The sequence below is a fragment of the Ursus arctos genome, unplaced genomic scaffold (assembly GCF_023065955.2).
Source record: "Ursus arctos isolate Adak ecotype North America unplaced genomic scaffold, UrsArc2.0 scaffold_13, whole genome shotgun sequence".
Lineage (NCBI taxonomy): Eukaryota > Metazoa > Chordata > Mammalia > Carnivora > Ursidae > Ursus > Ursus arctos.
This window is the reverse complement of record NW_026622797.1, coordinates 50645952-50668641: the sequence shown is the minus strand read 5'-3', so window position 1 is coordinate 50668641 and position 22690 is coordinate 50645952. Positions and strand designations below refer to the sequence as shown.

General features: G+C 43.3%; 1 protein-coding gene across 5 annotated transcripts in view; it reads left to right on the top strand.

Annotated features, from left to right (window-relative positions):
• The window catches only part of AFG1L (AFG1 like ATPase), a 231204-nt gene extending 215609 nt beyond the window's left edge, over positions 1–15595 (top strand). For 3 of the 5 annotated variants that reach the window (XM_057311220.1, XM_057311219.1, XM_057311221.1), the window contains 3 exons: positions 9266–9406; positions 12419–12532; positions 14515–15595. In XM_057311220.1, the coding sequence (XP_057167203.1) occupies positions 9266–9406; positions 12419–12532; positions 14515–14643 (384 nt within the window). In that variant the 3' untranslated portion in view covers positions 14644–15595. Of the gene's footprint in view, positions 1–4512; positions 5398–9265; positions 9407–12418; positions 12533–14514 lie in introns of those variants that run through there. The other 2 variants (XM_044388838.3, XM_026511688.4) reach the window with 2 other exon arrangements.
• The last annotated feature ends 7095 nt before the right edge of the window (positions 15596–22690 follow it).

The following is a 22690-nucleotide window of genomic DNA, read 5'->3' as shown; positions in this document are numbered from 1 at the left end:
ATGACCTGAGCTGAAGGTAGACGCATAACTGACTGAGCCACCCAGGCGTCCCTCTGTTCATACTCTTTGTCCATTTTTCTGTTGGAATGCTCTTGCAATTTTAGTTTCATTGCAGTCAGTCCTTGTCTCTCCCAGTTTCCTTTTTCATGTCAACTTGTTTTCTCTCTCTGACTTTGTTTTTTTATTTGACTGGGTCCATGCCTTCTTTCTTCTATAGAGATGCCACATAATTTTCTAGCTTTCTTTCCTTCTAGTTCTTGTAAACAGTAAATCACAAGTTTTATTTTTAGAAATAAGTTTTATACCACACCATAAAAATTCCAAAATTGATTAAGAAAAATAAATGAACATTAGGGCGTCTGCATGGCTCAGTTGGTTAAACATCTGCCTTTGGCTCAGGTCATGATCTCAGGGTCCTGGGATGGAGTCCCGTGTAGTGTCAGGCTCACTGCTCAGGGGGGGAGTCTGCTTCTCCCTCCCTCTCTGCCCCTGCCCCTGCTCATGCTCTCTCTCTCTCTCTCTCTCAAATAAATAAAATCTTTAAAAAAAGAGAAATGAACATAAAACAAATGACAATATGTGTTTTTATATGTCTTTATCAGTGATGTAAAACCAGTCTTGCTACAAAGGCTAGACATATTTTTCTACATGTGCTGGACTTGCTAAGGACTTTATGGGCTTTTCCTAGTAAATCTCTGTAGAAAGTATAGTGTTTCAGTTAGCTATTGCTACATAACAAATCACCCCAAAAATTCAGTGGCTTAAAAAAATAGGCATTTATTATTGCTCCCTAATCTACAGGTCAGCTGGGAAGTTCTTTTGATAGATTTTGGATTCACTTATGTGTCTGCAGTCAGCTTTGCTGGTCATGGTTGGGTTCTCTCATCCACTGGGGGTGGGGGGGGGGACAGCTGGCTATAGGCTGGCCTAGGATGCTTTCTCAGCTTAGAAATTGGCTCTCCTTCTTATGTTCTCTCGTTCATCAGCAGGCCAGCCTAGCTGTTGCAACACAGTGAACAGAAGCGCTCAAAGCTTCTTGAGACCTAAGCTCAGCACTGGAAGATTGTGACTTTTGCCTCATTCTGCTGACAGTGGTAAATTACAAGTCCGGCCCAGACTGAAGAGTTAGGCAGACTCCATGTCTTAATGGGAGAGATGGAAAGTCACAATCCAAAGAGTGTAAACAAGGAGGCAAGAACAATTGGTGCCATTATTATAATCAGATTGCCCCATATAGGCATTCTTCATTTCTCCAAAAATATTTTAAATGGGTTTAAAATTATCATAATTTTTTAGAGAATTTTTAACTTAATGCACTTGAATGCCCCAAGCACATTTCAATACTGAATACTAGGGAAAGGGGATCAGTAGTCCTGTGGCAGCATACCATTTGGGTGGTGCACAGGGCTCGATGAGACAATTTGTCAGCACCTATGTGATGAAAACACTTACTAAATTTCTATGATATAATCAGAAGAAAAATAAATTTACAAAGATACTTTAAATATATCAAATATTGAATTTGAACAAAAATTTTTAAATAGAATCTCTTCAAATTTGTAATGAGAAAAGTTGGCTCCATGAACATAACTTTTTAAAAATCAGCTTTGATTTGAAATGGTTAAGTGCAGTTCCTGATTAACAATTTTTAATGATAATACAATTTTTTAAGTTTAAATTCAATTAGCCAACATATAGTACATCATTTCTTTCAGATGTCGAGTTCAGTAATTCATCAGGTGCGTGTAATACCCAATGCTTATCACATCACCCCGTTACCCCATCCCTCCATACACCTCCCCTCCAGCAACCCTCAGTTTGTTTCCTATAGTTAAAAGTCTCTTATGGTTTGTCTCCCTCTCTGATTTCTTCCCATTCAGTTTTCCCTCCCTTCCCCTATGATCCTAAACCATATGATAATTGTCCTTCTCTGACTTCTTTCGCTCAGCATAATACCCTCCAGTTCTATGCATGTCGATATAAACAGTAAGATTTCATCCTTTCTGAAGGCTGAGTAATATTTCATTGTGTATATATGTATATATAAATATGTATATATATGTATATATATATGTGTGTGTGTGTGTGTGTATATATATATATATATATATATATATATATATATGTCACATCTTTATTCCTCTGTCAATGGATATTTGAGCTCTTCCCATAGTTTGGCTATTGTGGACTTCGCTGCTATAAGCATTGGTGTGCTGGTGCCCCTTCAGATCACTACATTTGTATTTTGGGATAAATACCTAGTAGTTCAATTGCTGGGTCATAGGGTAGCTCTATTTTTAACTTCTCGAGGAAACTCCATACTGTTTTCCAGAGTGGCTGCACCAGCTTGCATTCCCAAAAGCAGTGTAAGAGGGTTCCCCTTTCTCTGCATCCTCGCCAACATCTGTCGTTTCCTGACTTGTTAATTTTTGCCATTCTCACTGGTGTGAGGTGGTATCTCATCGTGGTTTTGATTTGTATTTCCCTGACTCCGAGTGATGTGGAGCATTTTTTCATGTGTCTGTTGGCCATTTGTATGTCTTCTTTGCAGAAATGTCTGTTCATGTCTTCTGCCCATTTCTTGACTGGATTATTTGGTTTTTGGGTGTTGAGTTTGATAAGTTCTTTATAGATCTTTATGGATCTTCATCTGACATATTATTTGCAGATATCGTCTCCCATTCCGTAGGTTGTCTTCAGTTTTGTGGACTGTTTCCTTTGCTGTGCAAAAGCTTTTTATCTTGATGAAGTCCCAATAGTTAATTTTTGCTTTTGTTTCCCTTGCCTTTGGAGCTATGTCTTGCAAGAGGTTGCTGCAGCCAAAAGGAACACAATAATAAAATTTTTTAATGATAATCTGAAGAAAACTTGAAGAGAAATTTTTGATAGTTACCATCTTGTGTGAATAAGAATCCTATTCACATAGAAAATGTCAGAAAGCCTTCCACTTCCAGTAATGGTGGACTCTGTCATTAGGACAATGAAGGAAGATGGGTGAAATCAGAATTAGTATGGGCCAACTGCCAAAATAACTCCAAATCTCAGAGGCTTAACAAACATGTATTTCTTGCCCATATCACTGTTCGGTATAGGTTGGCCAGGTCACTGCTCATGCTATCCTTCATAGAACCAGGCTGGTCCCTGTTGTGCTGCCACCCCTCCTTCAAGTCCTCAGAGCCCATCTGTTCAGCCTGCAGATGAGTAAAGGAAGTGAGGATTCTGTAGGCCAGATCAGGAAGCCATGCATATCGCTTTTTCTCACATTCCACTGGCCTGAACCTGATCATATGGCCACACGTAAACGCAAGAGAGTCTGGGGAATATAGTCTAGCTCTGTGCCCAGGAAGATTAGGAAGACATGGATAGTGGTGAGCACTAGCAATCTTCTTTTAAAAAATAAGCTTTTAGCAGCGTCACTGGGCCAGTGGGACAAAAGTCAGAGTTTAGGGGCAGTCCAAGATGGGAACCCAGTAAACCCACTTTGGATGGAGCCGCAAAGGACTGCATGCTAGGAATAAGTGTGAGCCAGAAGTCAGCCAGCTCTCTAATGGACTTCAGTCAAATTCAGTGAGCTGAGTAACTTATAGTACTTCAAGCCTTGAACTTGGATTTCTTTCTACAAGTATTTTTTTTTCAAAGATAAAATCCAGTACACAAAGATAACCAAACATATGAGGAGACAAGACACTGTGGATGTGAACAAGCAAAAAGAACAAACGATAAAATTAGGAACTCCGGTTTTTGTTGTTTTTTTAAGATTTTTATTTATTTGAAAGAGAGAGTGAGCACAAGCAGGGAGAGAGGCAGGCAGAGGGAGAAGCAGGCTGCCCGCTGAGCAAGGAGCCTGATGCGGGACTAGATCCCAGGACCCTGGGATCGTGACATGAGCTGAAGGCAGACGCTTAACCAACTGGTCCACCCAGGCGTCCCAAAATTAGGAACTCCAGGTATTGGAATTATGAGTCCACATTTTAAACATCCAAGCTTATATATTCAAAGAAGGTTTTTTTTTTTTTTTTAAGATTTTATTTATTTATTTGACAGCGAGCACAAGCAGGGGGAGCAGCAGGGAGAAGGAGAAGCAGGCTCCCGTTAAGCAGGGAGCCCGACGCAGGGCTCGATCCCAGGACCCTGGGATCATGACCTGAGCCAAAAGCAGACAAACGCTTAACCAACTGAGCCACCGGGTGCCCCGAGAGTTTCTGGTTTTTTGTTTTTTGTTTTTAAGCTAGGCTTAGAAATATAAGTGTAGGGATCTAGAGACTATAAAAAGAGATACATCAGCTTTGGAAAACAATCAATAGGCATTCTATACCTGTAAAGCACAATAACCAAAATAACTCAGTGGATGATTTTAAGAGCAGGTAAACCACAGCTAAGGAGAAATATAGTGGACTAGAAAATAGGCCAGAGGAAACTGTCCACAGTGAATCGTGAAGAAATGAAAAAAAAAATAGAAAATAAAGGATAAAGCAGTGGAGAATTTGAAGTTTAACCTGGTTCCCTTTACAGTGCGGGAAGGAGAAGAGAGAGAGTGGAGCAGAGGCCGCGTACTACCTGTACACAGACTGGGTATCGTCTGACGTTGTGGAGAAAAGGAGTACTGACGGCACTCTGGTCATCAAGCCTGGAGAAAATTCACTCAAGTCAAGACAGGATACACATGGGGGTATATCAACTTGGGCTGTGACGTGGATTTTGACATCACTAGGCCTTTGATCTGGGGAACTCTGGTGCTTGGCTGCAAGAGCTAAGCATGAACTATTGGGGGTGCTGCCATTCACCTCATCCTCTCTCCCTCTCTCTTGCTACTCTAGTGAAGAAGTATTAGTTGAATGTAACTGTGTAACAGAAACCAAATTTTACCCCAAATATGAAACCCTTTATGCTTTTGTCAGACTGTAAAGGAGAAAATATATGTTCAGCCTTATGTTTTATTTTCTTTTTAAATGTCCCTGAAAAAGTTCTACTTCTTCAGATTAAGAAAACTTGGGGGAAAAAATGTCCATGACAAAACTCATGATCTCACATGTGTGAGATAAGTGATAAGATGCCCATTGTAAAATGACCCCCCAAAAAAGCATTGTTTTTGCCATCTAAAATTAACACAAGTTCATGGGGCAGGTGTGGCAGGGGGAGATTTAAAAAAGTATAACAAAAAACCAAAATTCATCTTTTATTCCACCACCCAAAGATAACTGCTGTTAACATTTTGGTTTATATCTTCCTAGACTTTTCCTGTGTTCATACGAGAATATACAACAAAGCCTTGCCTCGGGAGTGAGGAGTTTGGGCCAAATAAGAAAGAGTGGGATTTCTTTTTTTTTTTTTTTGTAGGTAGTTCAGTTGTTTTGGAGGCAAATGGGTATAAAAGAAGGAATAAACCTGCTCCTCAGGCTATGTTGTGTTTTATTCATCAGTCATTCACTAATTCATTCAGTAAACGTGAAGCACTTCCAGTGTGCCGTGTGCTGGGGTCGGGGCTGTTCGTGCTGTGGGCCTGAGGCCCTCCCCCACATGTGGTTAAGGGTATTACCGAAACAGTGGGAGGAGAGAGCCTGAGACAGATGCTATTTTTGTCATCTCTAAATATGATGTCATGGAGGGCCGAGGCGCCTGGCTGGCAGATATTTTGGTGGACTGGAGACAGCAGGAAGGACCAGAGGGAGCCGTTTTTACCTCCTGAGTACAAAGTCAGAAGCAGACTGGAGCCAGCTATATTGTTCCCTTGTTTAGGCTGCCTGGCCTCCTGAGTTCAGGAAAATGTTATTTGATAGTTAATAAAAGAGTGGCTACTATTCAGTAAGTACCTATCTGTTGTAGGCCAAGTGGGTACTACGCGTATATCATTTCATTTGCTTTTCACCTGAACTCGGTAGATGGCATTTACTGAGCACTTACTGTGTGACAGCCCCTATTGCAAGATCTTACATGTGGTCAGTACTGTGAAGCCTCAGGACAAACCTGAGACACGTCCTGCCGTGATCCTGTTTACAGATGGGGAAGATTGCTCAAGGTCACATGAATGGATGTGACAACCCAATGATTCCAAAGCGTCTTAACTTGGTTTTTGCCAGAATTGTTTAACTTATTTACGTAATGAAAAATAGCATTTCTGAGTCATAAGAAAACCCCCAATCTCTCACCAACATCAGTCCTGAAAGTTTGTCACTTCTTGGATAGTTTACCATCAAAGCCAGTATAAGAAAACACTCTTTTAGACACCTTCTAAAAACTCATATTTTAAATTAATATTAATCTTGTTGGAGCTGATTTCCTTGGGGAAAAGATGTACTTCTTCAATTAATACATTTCATTCTTGCTATGTTTTTTTATTTAAGAGAGCTATTCTGGGGGGCAAAGGGCAGAGGGAGAGGGAGAGAGTCTTAAGCAGACTCCTTGCTGAGCACAGAGCCCCAAGAGGGGCTCCATCTCATGACCTTGAGATCACGACTGAGGTGGAACCAAGGGTCGGATGCTTAACTGACTGTGCCACACAGGCACCCCCCCTTCTTCTTACATTTTTAAAGAAGAAAGTAATATTGTTATCTTTTTGTGGCCTAAATTGGGATTTCTTTGGCAATGAATAACATTTCTTAGTTTTAATGACCTTTTTTTTGTTGTGGTGGTAAAATAATACATGACGTAAAATTTGCCATTTGTAACCATTGTTAAGTGTACAGTTCAGTGGCAGTAAGTACATTCACACTGTTGTGCAGCCATCACCACTGTCCGTTTCTAGAACTCTCTTCATCCCAAAGTTGAAACTCGGTATCCATTAAAAACAGCAACCCCTCATTGCCCCCCATCACTTTTGTTTTTTAAAAGAGATAGGCAACTATATAAAGCTTAATTTTCTTTATGTGAATGAGCACATACTTGTTTTAGGGATGTGAAGGATGGGGATGTTTGCTAATATAATGGCAAATGCAGAACCTACTGACAAAGGTATATAATTTGTAAAAATAGCTGAGTGGGCAGAATCCTGATTTTCAGTTGCCCCAGGCACTTCAGGGCCCTCCTGATGATGATTTTCCATGGGCATGTAGTTATACTGATAGAAATCACATCCGTGCATAAAGAACGAGTTTAATTATACATAACTACATACCTGAGATGAGCCTTTACATTTTTTTACATATACTTTCTGATTTACAAAAGATGAGACGCTAAAGTGTAACTGATCTTGAAAATGTGGTGTTTGTCGCCCTCAGAGCCTGCGTGTCTTGTTGTAGGAGTTTTGCTTTTTTACCCGAAGACACCGTTATCTTGCCTTCCCCCCGCTGCAGGGAATTGTCTTCATTACGTGGGATGCCACGGTCTCCGTGGGTCCCTGCTGTGACTCTGAGGACGGGCAGATGCACAAAGACTATTGAGGGTTTTGGATATAGTTGCTGGTGGAACAAAACTAACTGGTCCTATTGAGAATGACACTTCTTTACGTCCTCAACTCGTCAGTAGTGAGCCTAATCGTTTGGGCTCAAAATAATCGAAATAAAAAGCAGCCAAAGTGATTTGAGAGCTACCGTGTGTCCTAGGACTGTGCTACATGCTGTACACGCATTCCGTCGGGTAACCATCACAATCCTGTGAGCCAGGAGTCAACCTCCCAGTTTATAGATAGGAGCACTAAAGGAAGAGAAAGATGATGTGACTTGCCAAAGGTACACCGTTAACAAGTAGCAGACTGAGGAGTCACTCCTGGTCCATAACAGGCTTGACAGCAGGGTTCTCTCGTAAGAGGCCCGAGGTTAAACAGACAAACCAGCAAACCCCACACTCCAGTCCCTGTGTGGCCCAGTGAGTGGGGGAGTCTCAGGTAAGGCCAGGCCAGGTCTGGAGGTAAAGGCTGCCCAGCCAGGGAAGGGAAATGGGAAAGGCAAGGGTCCCCTTTTCCAGCCCCATTTGTTGCCTGGGTGGGGAGAGGAGATGAGGGGAAGGGACATCTCTAAACAGGTTTCCAAAGGAGCTGGGTCCTTCTTTGTGCTCTCTTTCCCATTTCCTGTCCCTTTGCCCAGGGTCTCATAATTGCTGCATCCTCCTTAGAGCTGCTCTCCCTTGAGGGAACCACTTCCCCGGAGTTTCACTCTCTGACGTACTCTCACGTCCCCACACCTCCAGGAGAGGTCTCTCTTCCTGAGTGTGACTGGTTTCAGCTGCTTGTTAGGGGAGTGTAGGCTTAAATGGATGGGCTCTGCAGTGGGAATGACGGTCTCCCTTCATAAATCCCTAATTCTCCCAGGGACATAGCCATATCTACATTTCTGGAAGAAGTTTTGATGCAGATGACTCCCCAAGTGAGGGAGACACTTCTGGACAGGGAGGAATGTTGACAGATTCTGCCAGAAGTTGAGGAGGCTCAGCTGTGTCCCAGGGATGGGTCCTGGTGATGCAGGAGCTTTCTGAGCTGAGTATCTCTGGCCGACTCGGGCCCTGGTCTCGTCCGCATTCCAGCCAGGCCAGAAACACTCATCCATCTGCAAGTTAAAATAAAGAGAGGTAATGCTTGCTGGGAATGTTCCCAATCCCCAAAAATGTGTTTGCAGATCGTTGTCGTAATTTTCATGAATTAAATTCATGTTTTGGGAACAAGTGCCTACATTCGTAGGTGGTGCCTTTGTGGGTGATTTTGTGAACCTTGAGTGTTGTACCCTTCTCACATCAAGAGGGAGCATGTTGCACCAAATTATGGTCCAGGTGTCTGTCTGCGTCTGGTCATTAAACCCTCCTGTCTTTCCTACGGAAGTTAGCAACAGTCACTACATTGCACCTGAACAGCCGGACTTCCAATTAAATGAAAAATATTTTCTGATGATTGCACACTGAAACATGGTCTTTATTTCAAAATGGTGATAGAAGAGTTGGCATGCCACTGTAAGAAGGCACCATTCAGCAATAGTGACAGTCTGCAGTTGAGCCGTAGGAAGGATTTGTTGGGACATGTTTACAGTTACGTCATATAAATTACAAAATTTATATGTCCCTGTAGGGACAGGGACCTACAAGATACCAGCTGAGGTGGCTTGAGATATTCTTTCACTCCCCACCACACTCTTGTCTTCTCTCTCGCCCCTTTTCTCCATCACTATTACAGTCACAATAGACACCATCCTTAGCCTACAGTGCAAACACTGCTCCATTTGGTCAAGTTACCCCAAAAGCTGCCACCTAGATCAGACCGTGACCAGAAAAAGAAGTGTTTTCAAATTCAGGGCCACCAGAATTGATTTCAGTTTTCTAGTCTTTATTTTCATTTTAATTACAGCCACTTGGAGCCAGTGACTATCTGGAACTGTCAAAGAATTTTGATACAGTATTCTTACGAAACATTCCACAATTTACGCTGGCAAAGAGGACACAAGCTCGAAGATTCATAACTCTCATTGATAACTTCTATGATTTCAAGGTAAGAATGCAGTGCATTGTCTGAAGACTAAACATTTTGGACTGTGGAGTCAGATTGCCTGGACTAGAATCCTGGTTTATTCCCTGTGCCTCAGTGTCCTCATCTACAGATTGGGGATAATAATGTTTCCTTCAGAGAATTGTTGAGGACAAAGAAGCTAATCCATGAAAAGCTCTCAAAGTGACCCTTGGCGCAAGCCAAATGCTGTACACATAGTGTCCGTGATAGCAGATACCAGTGATACCTTCTGTCCATCAAAGACACTGCGATGGTCACGATGCCATCATTCCCCAGACATAGCATGTGCGCACTATGGTACGTACAACGGGATGCCCTACCCAGACCGAGGGCTCAGGCAGTTCACGTGTTGCATGAATAAATGATTGGACTTCAAAAATCATGGACAAATGAATGAGTGACTGGAGACCCTCCTCAGTATGGGAGCTCTCTCTCTGGGACCCAGAAACCCTCGTCTCTAGTTGCATCGGCTTGTTTTAGCATGTGTTTCCAAATGAGTTACCGAGCCCGCGTCCATTCCTCAGAGGCAGTACAGTCCACTGATTCAAGAATCGGCTTTAGGGCCAGGCTGTCTGCCTCGAGGACCAGCTTAATCTCTCGAGCTGCAGTTGCCTTCTGTAGAAAGAAAGTGGCTAATAATGGTACTTACTCCATGTGGTTGTCGCGAGGATTAAATGAGCACATAAAGCGCTTAGAACGTTGTGCGGCATAGAGTCGGCTTTCAGTGAAGGTGAGCCACTGTTAATAATATATATACGTAGGGCGCCTGGGTGGCTCAGTCAGTTGAGCATCCAGTTCTTGGTTCCTGCTGAGGTCATGATTTCAGGGTCCAGAGATTGAGCCCCACGTCGGGCACCGCGCTCAGCAGGGAGTCTGCTTGAGATTCTCCCTCTCCCCCTGCCCCTCCCCCACCATGCTCCAGCTCTCTCACTCATAATCTTTTAAAAAATAATATCTGTAAATACATATTTATAGTTTTAAAAGCATAAGTACAACTTCAAGATAGAGTTAAATATTATTTTACTGTTAGATATAATTTTTCTCATTGTACAGAAATAGAGCAGTGATTCTAAAATTGAAGGGATTTTAAAGGGGAGTAGAAAAGTACCAGAATCCTCTGGGAGGAGGAGATGAGATTTTAATGTTTCTTTTATTCATTCAGTCAACAACCTTTCTCATGTCAAGTGCAGTGCTAAATGCTAGAAATTCAACGACAGGCAAAGCCAGATCTGGTGCCTGCCTTCATAGAACTTACAGTCTAGTGTCAGAGAAGCATTAATCAAATACCCACAGAACTAGAGGTAAAGTCATCCCTGAGGGCTGGTCTCTTGGAAGGACTGAGAGAGAAGTATGGTGCCGTGAGGGTCTGGGGGAGAGGAGACTGATCTCTGTGGGGGCCGGGGAACCTAGGGAAGTCCTGCTGGGGACGGTCTACATCGGAATCCCCTGGGCTACTTAAGATCCATGTTCCAGAGCCCACCCCACCCCCAGCCCAGTAAATGAACCCTAATCCTAGGGGATAGACCCGAAACCTGCGTGTTGGTAAGCCCCTCAACTGCTGCTTATAAGTGCTGAGAAGTGATGCCTAAACTCCAGTGCAGGGGGGACGTTTGCAGCAAAGGCCCTGTGGCAGCCTGAGCACGAAGGGCAGCTAGCGTGGCTCAGGCGCAGTGCTGAGAGGAGCCTGCCGTAGTGAGTGACATCCAGATGTGCCACACACTCCTAGGGGGCCGGCGTACACGTGCTCCTGGAGGCAGGAGAGGCAGGCAGCTGAGAACACCAGAGCTCAGGGATCAGGTCCTGTCACTTACCAGACACTGCTCTGAAACAACCATGCGGGGTCCAGAATAAGGGAGTGAGCCTGGAGGTGGCCCTCTGTTTTTAGAGGGCTAATGCTTCCAGAAAAAAGTGGTAGAGGGGCAATAGTAGGTGGTTCTTAGAGTAGGAAGATCGATAAACTCTTACTTGTCTACATGTCAGCTAGGAATACCTTCAAGAAAACATAAGGTCCCCAGCCCTCTGTCCTACCCCCTGGGCCTGTTTCACTTCTTAGTTCATGGGAAGGAAGAGTTCTGTGGCAATATGACGGAATACCAGAACCACGGTCTAATATTTGCTTTAACTATATCACACATTAAAGTTTATATTCTTCGTTTAAAGAATAGTTGAAATTATTTCAGAAATTGGGCGCATTAAAAACAGACATAAGTCTAGAATGTATTCATGGAAATTTGTGAAATCAGGGTATTCCTATCTAAATAATGAACAAGGTGTCATTTGTTATTAGAAAGAACGTATGAGAGGAGATAGAAGGCCATTCGGATATGGAAAAACTACTCCCAGTGTCAATACATTAAAGTACTGGCATTGTTGTTTAAGTAATGATGTTTAAAGGGTAACTGTGAATCCTAAAAACAAATTCAGGACTTATTAAACATCAAGAAGAGAGTTTTTATTTAAACTGGTGGACATAAAATTCATGAAGATATAAAAGCTGTTTCCAATATATGATCACATATGCACACTCACTCAGACACTTGTGTAATCAAGAAATATTCATGTCAAGCTTAGCCTATTTGAAGAATGTCTGTAGGATGCTGATATAAATGTAGGTTCTGGAAATTCAGGGTCTAATTAGAGTGGTGATGCCCTGAACTACCACTCACCTGTGCAAGAGCTGGTAGCGTCTTTGCAGCGCATGGAAGGGACTGCCGCGTGCACAGGCCCCGCACAGCCAGGCGTAAATGGACCTCGAGCCGGGAGGCCTGAGCTGGCGGCGTGAGCTGAGACCTCTGCAGGCCTCAAGTCACCCGATAAAGCCTTTGCTCCCTACTTTATAGGATGTTACAAGCTGTGTGGAAATATTTTGAAAAGCACTCTGCAGTTTAAAAATATCACTTTAAAGAGACACGAACTAGCTCCCTGTGATGACAAAGAGAAATGCTATTTTGTGAACCGGAAGGAGTGCTCCCATTCGCTCATTTCCTCTCCCAGGTGCGCGTCATTTGCTCGGCCGCGACTCCTATACCAAGCTTATTTTTGCATCAACATCATGACAGTGAGTTGGAGCAAAGCAGAATACTGATGGATGATTTGGGGCTGAGCCAGGTAGGCAATAGTAACATAATCTCTTTTTATTATAAAACAGCCTAATTGTTTTTGGTTTTATACGTGGCTACATTTTGAAGAAGGAATGCGGTATATATTTAACCATCAATCTGCTGCTTCCGTCTAAAGCCAATAAAGCAGACTTTTCCTCAGTATCACTAAATGTAAAGAATATAGTCTTAGGGTAGAAGGAATCTTCGTGATCCGTTTTTGCATGTAACAAAAACAAAGGCCAGAAAGGTGGACCAGTGGGCCTGTGGTCGCACCGCTGACTAATGGCAGGCCAGAGCTGGACACCAGGACACCGTGTCTGGTTCTGGGCTCATTCTGCTACACTGTGCTGTCTTTTCTAGGTACTCCTCCTGTCTACTGGATTTGTAAAGTGCGAGATACAGTATCCAAGCGTGGGGGCTGGCTACCCCAGGCCCACGGGGTGCCTGGCAAGGCCCTTGGCTTACAAAGAAATCCATTATTCATCTGCCAGCCCCATTCCGTAAACATTTCAGGAGCACCTGTGGTGCGGGGCTCTAGGGACACGCTGTGGAGAACGAGCCGGTGCTGGCCCAGTTCTCTTGGAGCTTGGGTCTGGTGGTTTGCCCCAGGCCAAGCGGAAGTGATTTTACATTTCCTTCTTCTGTATCAACATTACAGAGTATATTTATCAACAGTTGAAATATTAGTCAAATTTTTAAAGCTATCCATAAACACTTAGCTCCAGAATGAGGGGAGCCCCATTCTTCCAACCCCAGAGGTGAAAGGCCATTTGGGATGAGGAAACAGTTCCTTATTGACCTGAGTAGAAATTATGCATTCTTAGGAGTTTGGGGGAAATGAGGCCTACAATTCATTTAAAAAATGAACTTTCCAAATATGACTACTTAAACCTATGTGTAGAAATAAACAGTTGCTTATAAACCCACATGCTGGGAACCTTCAAAATGGTGGTTTCTCTAAGAGCAATACATCTGTCCAAATAATGTCTTTAACTGTTTGAAAAAATGTACATGGGCTATTTCATTTCAGTTTCTAAAGAATTGATCCTTCAATTCTTCAATTTTTCTCCCTACGATCAGGATTCAGATATAGGGCCAAGCAAGCTTAGCATGTGGGGCCAACAATATATGAAGAAATGAGGGCTCGTGACCTCAGGGTCATGTGGTTTTGCAGTGGGTCACCCGGGAATGCATGGACTAAGGAGTCCAGAAGTTTTCTCGGAGGAAGTATGATAGCAAACCCCTAAGGAAAGAGACATAATTTCTCTTTCTCACTTACTGGTCACAAGCCCGTGTTGGTATCACCAGTCCCAGGCTGTTTGCTGGCCTCACAGAGAGATTCCCAAACTTAACCCTGGTTGGCAGGAGCAAGTGTCCCAGAAGCTCAAGACCCAAGGCAGCTCTGCCTTCCCGAAGCAGACTCGCAGGCCAAATCTCCAGGCCCACAGACCTGTTTCCCAGCCAGTGCAGAAAAGGCTCTGGAGGCTTGTCCTCAGCGCCTCCTGTTGGGAACGTGGCCCCACCCAGGGCGCTTCGCAGGAGGGTGTCAGCCTCTTCCGAACTTGACAGAACTGCTGTTTGTTGGTGTTATTTATTTCTGACATGCATTTTTTGGAGAAAGAATTCTTTTTCTGTCTGACATTGTCCTTCCTTTAGGTTTTGCAGAAAATTTTCATCCTGCAAAAACTTTCTTCATGCAAAAATCTTTATATTTGAATTTTGGGGCATTGGCTTTAATTACTCTTCTCATGTTTTCCCTATTATTTTCTCCCTGGTAATGTGTTCTTTCTATTGATTATTGGTTTAAGTTAGTTGATTCTCCAGTCTAATTTAAGAGATTGTACATGGAAAAAGTGTATAGAACATTTTATAATCTAAACCTTTAAATCTAAAAAGTTGTTTCAAACCTGTACTTAGTTCTGTAAATTTTTTTTGTGGTAGTTTTAATTGGTGCTGGGTTGTGTTTTTGGTTTGTGTTTTGGTAACCAGGACTCAGCAGAAGGACTGTCTATGTTTACTGGAGAAGAGGAGATCTTTGCATTTCAGCGCACGCTTTCCCGACTCACCGAAATGCAGACTGAGCAGTACTGGAATGAAGGGGACAGAAGCAAGAAGTAACCATCGCTTTTGCGTGAATAAAACTCTGGACAAATGATTACGGCAGGGAGAACTCTTTTTTATGGACTTGAAGGAATCATTTTTCTCATCATGAATTATGCACTTTGTCCTCTGGACCATTTTTATCTAAAATTACTGTCAACGATGGAGTGGATTAGTAAGTTAAAGCCATTTTTATAGGTTTACTTTTTTGCCTATTTATTTGGCTTTATTTCTGCACTACAAAATTAAAATCATCACTCCTGAAGATTAATGTAGGACCAGACATTTTGGCTTCATATTAAGCCACTTGAATAACACACACACACAACACACACGTACACGCACACACGTGATGATACAAACACTCCTTTTATGAGAGGGGGGAAAAACCTACATTTCAATACAAATCAAAGAAACTTTCTGATTCTATTATAAACTAAAGAGAAAACATTTTCGAATATAGGCTTATACATGTGATTTTGGGGGGCCGTAAGTTATACTAAGTCTCTTGGCCTTCAGGTTTCCTCACAACTGAGAGTACATTTTTTTACCCTGAGATCAAGCTTGGCAGGCAGGAGCAGATCTTCAGTGGACACAGAGTTCCCTGAAAAAATTGAGAATTATGACACCAATCAAATAAGGAGCATGGGTGTCAAATTCTAACCGACAGGCAGAGCCTGCAATCCTGCCTGCCAGCAGGAGAACAGACACCAGGGAAAGGGGCCAATGAAAGCGAGTCAGGAGCAGACAGAGTCCTGGACACGCCAAGCAGCAGAGTGGACTCCGGTTCATCGGAGGCCAGCAGGACCCCTGCAGACGGGGGCTCCTTTCCACCGCTCAGACGCGTTCGCTCTGGCTGCAGAATCCCAACCCCCACCCTTGCCTCTGCTTCCATGATGAGACGGATTTAATAGTAAATAGGAAAGAACACTTGATGAACCTACTTCAATAAAATCTGACTTGTCCTTCATTGAGGTCATTCCTTGATTCATTCAAGCACCACCTGACTTTGCTAACTATTATCACAAAAGCGATCTTAGTTGAGGCTGTTAAGAGACTCTGAATCCCTCGTCAAGAAAAAAAGCAAAAAAGGAAAATGTGACATCAAGTGTTGTGAAAATCAAATGTTTTTGAGGGGTAGGCACAGTTCAAAAAAATGGTTATGGTTGTCAACATAAGTAAGCTCTCTGAATCTGTTTAATTTATAAGTGAATAATCTATCCCCATTAGTCTATTTTGGACATTAACCGAAGTCAAGCAGGTAGATGGATAGGGTACCCAAATACAGAGAAAGTTTAAATCATGGCTTCTGAAAATTAAATGTGGGTTTAGAAACATTAAAATTTTCTAAAACTGAAGTACAGTTGGCACAATATTACTTTAGTTCCGCGTGTACAGCGTGATTCAACAAGTCTGTACATTATGCTGTGCTCACCGCAAGTGTAGCTACCATGTGCCCCACACAGTGCTGTTACAGCACTATTGACTGTAGTCCCTATGCTGTGCTTTTTTTTTTTTTAAGATTTTATTTATTACAGATAGCATGAACTGGGGGAGGGGCAGATGGAGAGGAAGGGAGAGGCAGACTCTCCACTGAGCAAGGAGCCCGACGTGGGGCTCAATCTCAGGACCCTGGGATCATGACCCGAGCCAAAGGCAGATGATTAACAGACTGAGCCACCCAGGTGTCCCTAAAAGGCACGGTGCCTTTTAATCCTGTGACTTCTTCATTCCATGATTGGTATCGCCCACTCTGCTTCACCCGTTCTGCCCATCCCCTCTCCCCTCTGGCAGCCATCAGTTTGTTCTCTAGATCTATGGATTTGTTTCTGCTTTTTGTTTGTTTTGTTTTTCAGATCCCACATGTAAGTGAAATCACATGGTGTTTGTCCTTCTCTGACTTGTTTCACTGCATGATACCCTCCAGGTTCATCCATGTTGTTGCACACGGCACGATCTCATCCCCTTTTATGGCTAAATATAAATGTATCTTTATCGAAGTGAAACAAAAAAGAGTTCAAAAGAGACACATTTTTTGCCAGACACTTTCATGATCTCAGGTTAAAAAAAAATCTATCCTTGGGAGTAATCGAATTGTCCCTGTTTATAGATAAGGAACCAAGGCTTGGAAAAGTTAAGTAGCTGGACCTGAGATTCGCAACTACAAAACTCACGGACTATACCACAGCACCTCTATAAAAAAGAGATTATTTTAAGTAGTGATTTTTAAAAAATTCAGTGAAGATGAATTTACGACAGAACCATTGGCTTTGAACTTTATAAATATAAAATGTGTAACTCGTTTCTACCAATCTTAACTTTTTGCTTTACACATTTCTTTGGCAATTATGCTGTACCTTAATAAAAAGACAGTATGAATGGGTGGACAGACAGACAGATGGACAGCCTGATTGACAGAGAAATTGTCTCTGCGTGTGTTGGGTGTATGTGAAGTAGTCCCCACTCAAGTTCTGTTGTAAAAGTTCAGTTGAGGTCAGGTATTTGGACCTAGGTTTTAATTTTTCCACGGAAACAATGATGTGATGTTAGGGCCCTGGCTCAATGCACAGAAGCCCACAGGATTCTCAGTGTAACTGCACCAAATTTTGGTATTAACTTAAACTTTTAAATATTGTCTGTTTAGAGCAAAACTATAGTTCAGGTTTCACGTGAGTACCTGGATCATGTCGCTGCTTCTGTCCGGTCCCCTCTGCCCCACGTCCTCCTGGGCCTGGTAGGCTATAGTGAAGGGGCTGTCTGAGCTGGGAGTGGGGGAGGGGGAGTTCCATGGTGGCTGGAAATGGCACATCTTTGTCCCCATCTCTTCTCCGCAAAGTCTGTTTCATAAAACAGCCTGCAAGAAAGAGTAACAAAAGTCTTAAAGAATAGCTATTACAAAAATAAATAAATAAATAAATAAATAAATAAATAAATAAAGCAGTTACCAGGAAACAATATGGTACTAAAAGAAAATTAATGCTAAAATGAGACATGAAAAACAACTTTTAGATTGGAAAGCAGTGTTTCAATTCATATGTTTTTCTTCCAAGTTCTGTCCCTATTACATTCTCAACATTCCAGTCTTTCTCCCTGGGGTTGCATGAAATGTCTCAGAGCAAATGCTCTCTCTCTCTCTCTTTTTTTAATGCTTTAAACTGATACTTGGGTTTGAGCTGAGTTGCGGTAGAATACCCCCACTCGCCTAGAAACACAGATGGAGGAAATCTTCAGAGTCGGGAAAATGCCCAGGGTACCCTCTGAAATGATCCCTAATTTCCAAACTTAGAAGAAATTAAGGGGCGGGGGGGAAGGAAAGCTTTTCTTTAAAAAGGAGAAAGAAAAATCTGATCACTGCATTATTCTTGCCCAATAGGCTTATGTGCCAACACCAGTAATAATGAAAAAAAAAAAAAAAAAAGCCATGGTGGACCTAAAGATTTTGTAACCTATTTGTTTACAAAATGCAAAAGACCCTAGTACCATTTAATCAAATTTAAGCATTTTCAGTGGGATTTCAAATTTTAGTCATAAGGAAATACTTTAATCTTCCTGAAGTATATTTTTTGTACCTGCAAGTGTACAAATAACATAATGTTTAAATTCCTTGGAATCCTGAAAAAATTAAGATTTCACTTGTAAAATACATAAATGGATGTGCTCCTATCCGCTTATTTATTTGACATTATTTAAGAAACATAACGCTTACTGTGTGCTGGGCATGGTTCTAATGCTTTGTACATAAACTCTTGATCCTTATAACAATCCTATGAGCTAGGTGCTGCTCTTACCATTTTACACACAGGGAAGCCAAGGCACAGAAAAGGGAAAAATGACACGCTGATTGCTAAGAGGTACATTGGAGCCGTAAAATTACCCACATTCTAATTTATGAAGCTTTCCCTGTAACTGCTTCGGTCCTGAAAACAGTCTCCCTAGTCCAAGTACTTGAACCTAGACTTGGAGCCCCTTCATCTGTAATGGAAGCACCCAGAGATACTGGGGTCCTGGGACACTGACACTGGGGTTCTGACTGAATGCCAGAATCTGACAGCAAGTCTGTAATGAGTGATCTCATGATCTTGCAAATGGTCAGCTTCAGGGCTGCTAACCTGTAAGACATCCCTTGCTGATGGAAAAAGATTTTCTTTGGAGATGGAGTTTACACCTTTTTCTTAAGGCAGAATGAAGCTTTATTTTTCCCATTGACATAACAGTTCATTTTCCTGGAACATAAAATTAAGACTAATAAAATCTATCCTCTTGTCTAATGCCTACTGAGTCTGTCCAGCTTCGCACTGGAAACATCTCATCTGTGACCTCAGCAGGCCACTCGGCCTGGTCGCACATGTCTACTGACCTGTCATCTGGGATAGCTTGAAACTCCAGAGGTTATCCGTCTTTCCTGCTTGCTTAAGTCTTCCAGAGGTTGTCCTGAGAAGTTTCCTGCCTCAGCGCTGTACTTTTGCGTCCCCAGGGGTTGACTGCTGGTCTCTCTGCTCTGCCCGCTCGTCTCATCCGAGTACAATGAGACGGGTTCAGGATCTGGTTCTGCCAACTTTGCTTTGTGACCTTGAACTAGTGCTCTGAGCCTCAGTTTTCTCGTCGGTAAATGAGAACAGTAATACCCATTTCCTAGAGTTATTCTGAGACTAATTGGTGAAAATTATTTTGCAAATGGTAAAGGGTTACATGAAGAGTAGTTGTTACTGATATTAATAATGAGGATCATAAAGCAGTAATAAATGCCAACTCTGCTTTGCATTATAGCCTTTGAGAAATACGGAACAGTAGATGCCACATCCAGAACCCAGTACGGTTTCTAGCAGAAGGGAAAAGAAACACATTAAATGGCTAGACCGAAGGGCATGGAATTCTGGCTTAATGAGATGCTGTGAAGATTGTCAAATTCAAATGTATTCTTTCAGGACTAGAGAGAAAATAGACTGTTGCCTGCTTGGTGAACATCGAAGATTTCCCAGAAAGAGGGCTCCATCTTGTGGTCAGTGGGATGAACTGACAGAAAAAAAGTCCAAGAATGCCAACAGGGGCTCTCCAAGCCTCATGTTCCCAGGCCTAGGTCCCACCCCCGGAGAGCCTGATGCACTTGGTCAGATGTGGGCTCTCAGGGCCAGTACCTGTTAATGCTCCCATGGGATTCTAATGGCCAGCAAGGGTTGACAACTGCCCATCAGGAGCTTGTGCCCATGACCAAGCACAGAGTTGAGCCTACAGCTGGGTCTTCTGACTCCCACATCGGGCCACTTCCCAGGGAGCAAAGGCTGCTGCTCAGAGGTCCTGGAGCCCAGGTCATGGCGTATGAGGGCATCTCAAGGGCCTCCCTGCTGCCTCCCAGTGCCTGCTCTCCTTCTCCCATCAGCTTATGCGTTCCTTCTGTTGTGGTGTGACACATCACGTAGCTTCCCAAAAATCCAACTGTATACTTATGAGGGAGAGTGAGAAAGGTCCAGAGTGTCTTAGTGATACCATGAAAAATAGCTTTGACCTCACAGACTCACTGGAAGACACTTTGGACTACACTTGGACAAGGCTGAGTTTATTGCTAAAGGGATAAAGGATTCCTCTGAGTCCAGTGGGGCTCAGGGCCCAAGAGCTGGTGTAGGGAACCGGACCTGGGAGAGGGCACAGAGCATGGAGAAGGGGTGGGCTAAGCCAGATGGGAATCTGAATACAGAAGATGGTGGCCAGTCTACCTAATGAAACCTCCATCTCTCTCCAGCCAGCCCTAACTTCTGATCACCAAGGGCAGAGCCCTGGCTTTAGTCATCGGTAGCTCCTGCTCTTCTCAAGCACTTGGCACTTCACCCCCCCCAGCCCCACCTTTACAGCTCGCTCTCTCCTCGAGCTGCCCTGAACCAATGCTTGGTTCTCCTCCTGCCCTTTACTTCCTCCTTCTCGAATGCTTCTGGCTCCTTTTCCTTTTTCTTGTCCCCTAAGTTCCTTCTTGAACCCATCAAAAATGGTAATTATAAAAAGACCCCATAGTATACAAAATACTTTCACACCTATCATCTTCATATTCTCTTCATGATTCCCACGCTATAATACCACCCGATGCCAATAAATCCCAAGTGCGTATCCCCATCCCTGACTTTCCCCAATCTCCTGCTCTGTATTGCTGGATCTCTCCTCCTGAATGTTCTTTAAATTCGGTATGTCTAAAAGGGTACTTATTTCAACCCAGTCTTCCGAGTCCACAATATCTTCTTGCAATGATATCATCCCAGGCATTCATGCAGCCACAATACTCGATGAATTGGCAAGGGCCAGTGATGTTGGGAACAGAAGTGATAGACATTAGAAGCATGTTGAAACATGCTTGAGAAATGGTTCAAGCAAGTATTTGTGCAGGACCAGACCTGGTAGATGGTTACTTACCGGAATGAGTAGCAAATCCGACAATGTGAAGATAGGAGCGGTTTGAGCAAACAGGATCCCAGGCCCCGTGGGCCTGTCCTGAGTCTCCACAGTAACTGAGTCTGGCCTCCCCTATCCTCCTTATTCACCCTGGGGCTGAGGAGAGTTTGGAGCCTTACAGAAAGAAATGGGGAATACAACAGATAGTTGATAGTTCACATTCCTCTTGTTCAGCCTCTAACTTAAGGAACTGAGAGCTTGTGAGGCCCTCTGCCAGGTGCTATGTGGGATATGACGGTGTAAATGCTTACAAAGTCGTGGTTATTTTGATAAGGGAGTCTATGTGTTGACTCAACTATTCCTTAAGGAAATCTCTCCAATTTAAATCAAAGTAAAACTAGAATTGGGCAGGGATGAGCCATACTTGTTGAGGGTCCCCAAATCTTAGCTAAGACAGACTTTATTCATGTTTGGAGATTCAGATAGTAAACTCGGCAAATGCCTGGACTTTACCTGGTTTCTCACAATTCCTGTTCTTGTCTTCAGCGCGCATCTCCCCTTTGCTTGGCTCCTCCTCCACAGTCCAGACACCGTTCTCCATCCCCTACCAGACAGGGATACCTAATAGATACAAAGACCCCTCCAAGAACTCCCCCAGGGAAGACCAGAAAGGACCTCCTTCTCCAGCTGTGGCAGATGTTACTAGAATTTGCCCGCCGTCCAGTTCGCCTTCCCCTCCAAGCTTATGGGAGGATCGCACCTCCCAGCCCATCCACACTTAGGCAAGGCCATGTGACTAAGTTCTAAGCAACCGGTTGTGAGCAGAAGTGATGTGCTGTGTCGCTTCCAAGGTGAAGCACTCATTAGTTGTTTTGAAATATTCTAGATTTCTCTTGCCATGGAAAACATGGAAATACATTAAGACAGATACAGCCAAGATGAAAGTAGCCTGGGGGCACCTGGGTGGCTCAGTCAGTTAAGCGTTGGGCTCTTGATTTCCACTCAGTTCGTGATCTAAGGATTGTGAGACAGAGCCCTGTGTTGAGCTCTGCGCTCAGCCCAGAGTCTGCTTGGGTTCTCTCCCTGTCCCTCTGCCCCTTCCCCTGCTCTCTTGCTCTCAAATAATCTTTAAAAAAGGAAGGAAGGGAGGGAAGGAAGGAAGGAGAAGAGAGGATGGGAGGGGAGGAAAGTGGAGGGAAGTGGAGGGGAGTGGAGGGGAGGGCAGTGGAGAGGAGGGGAGGAGCCTGGAATGCTGAGCCACCACTTGGAAACCCATGGTGAATGGTGCCTGAGCAAGGGATACAATTACATTCTGATAAGCCATGGAGATTTTTGGTGCTGCTTGTGCATTGCCGCATAAACTAGCCTCTTTTGACTAGGTACCAGCCATTCCCCAGGCCAGCTCTTTTCATTTTTGTTAATTGTCAGAGGACCTCACTCTTCCCTGAGAATTCATATTAAGAATGGCTTCTCCCATCAGCTCTATCTCCAGTTCCACCTGCTGTGCCCCTGGGAGGACGAAGCAATGTCAGCTTCTCTCCATATTCTCCCAACTCCAACATCCGTACCTACCCTAGAACTGCCCTCACCAGCCCCACCTCCTTAACTTGAAGTACTTTTTAAAATACTTGCTATCTCTTTCATACTTTCTTCTTATGCGTGTTCATGGTCACAGTGAAAACATTTTTCT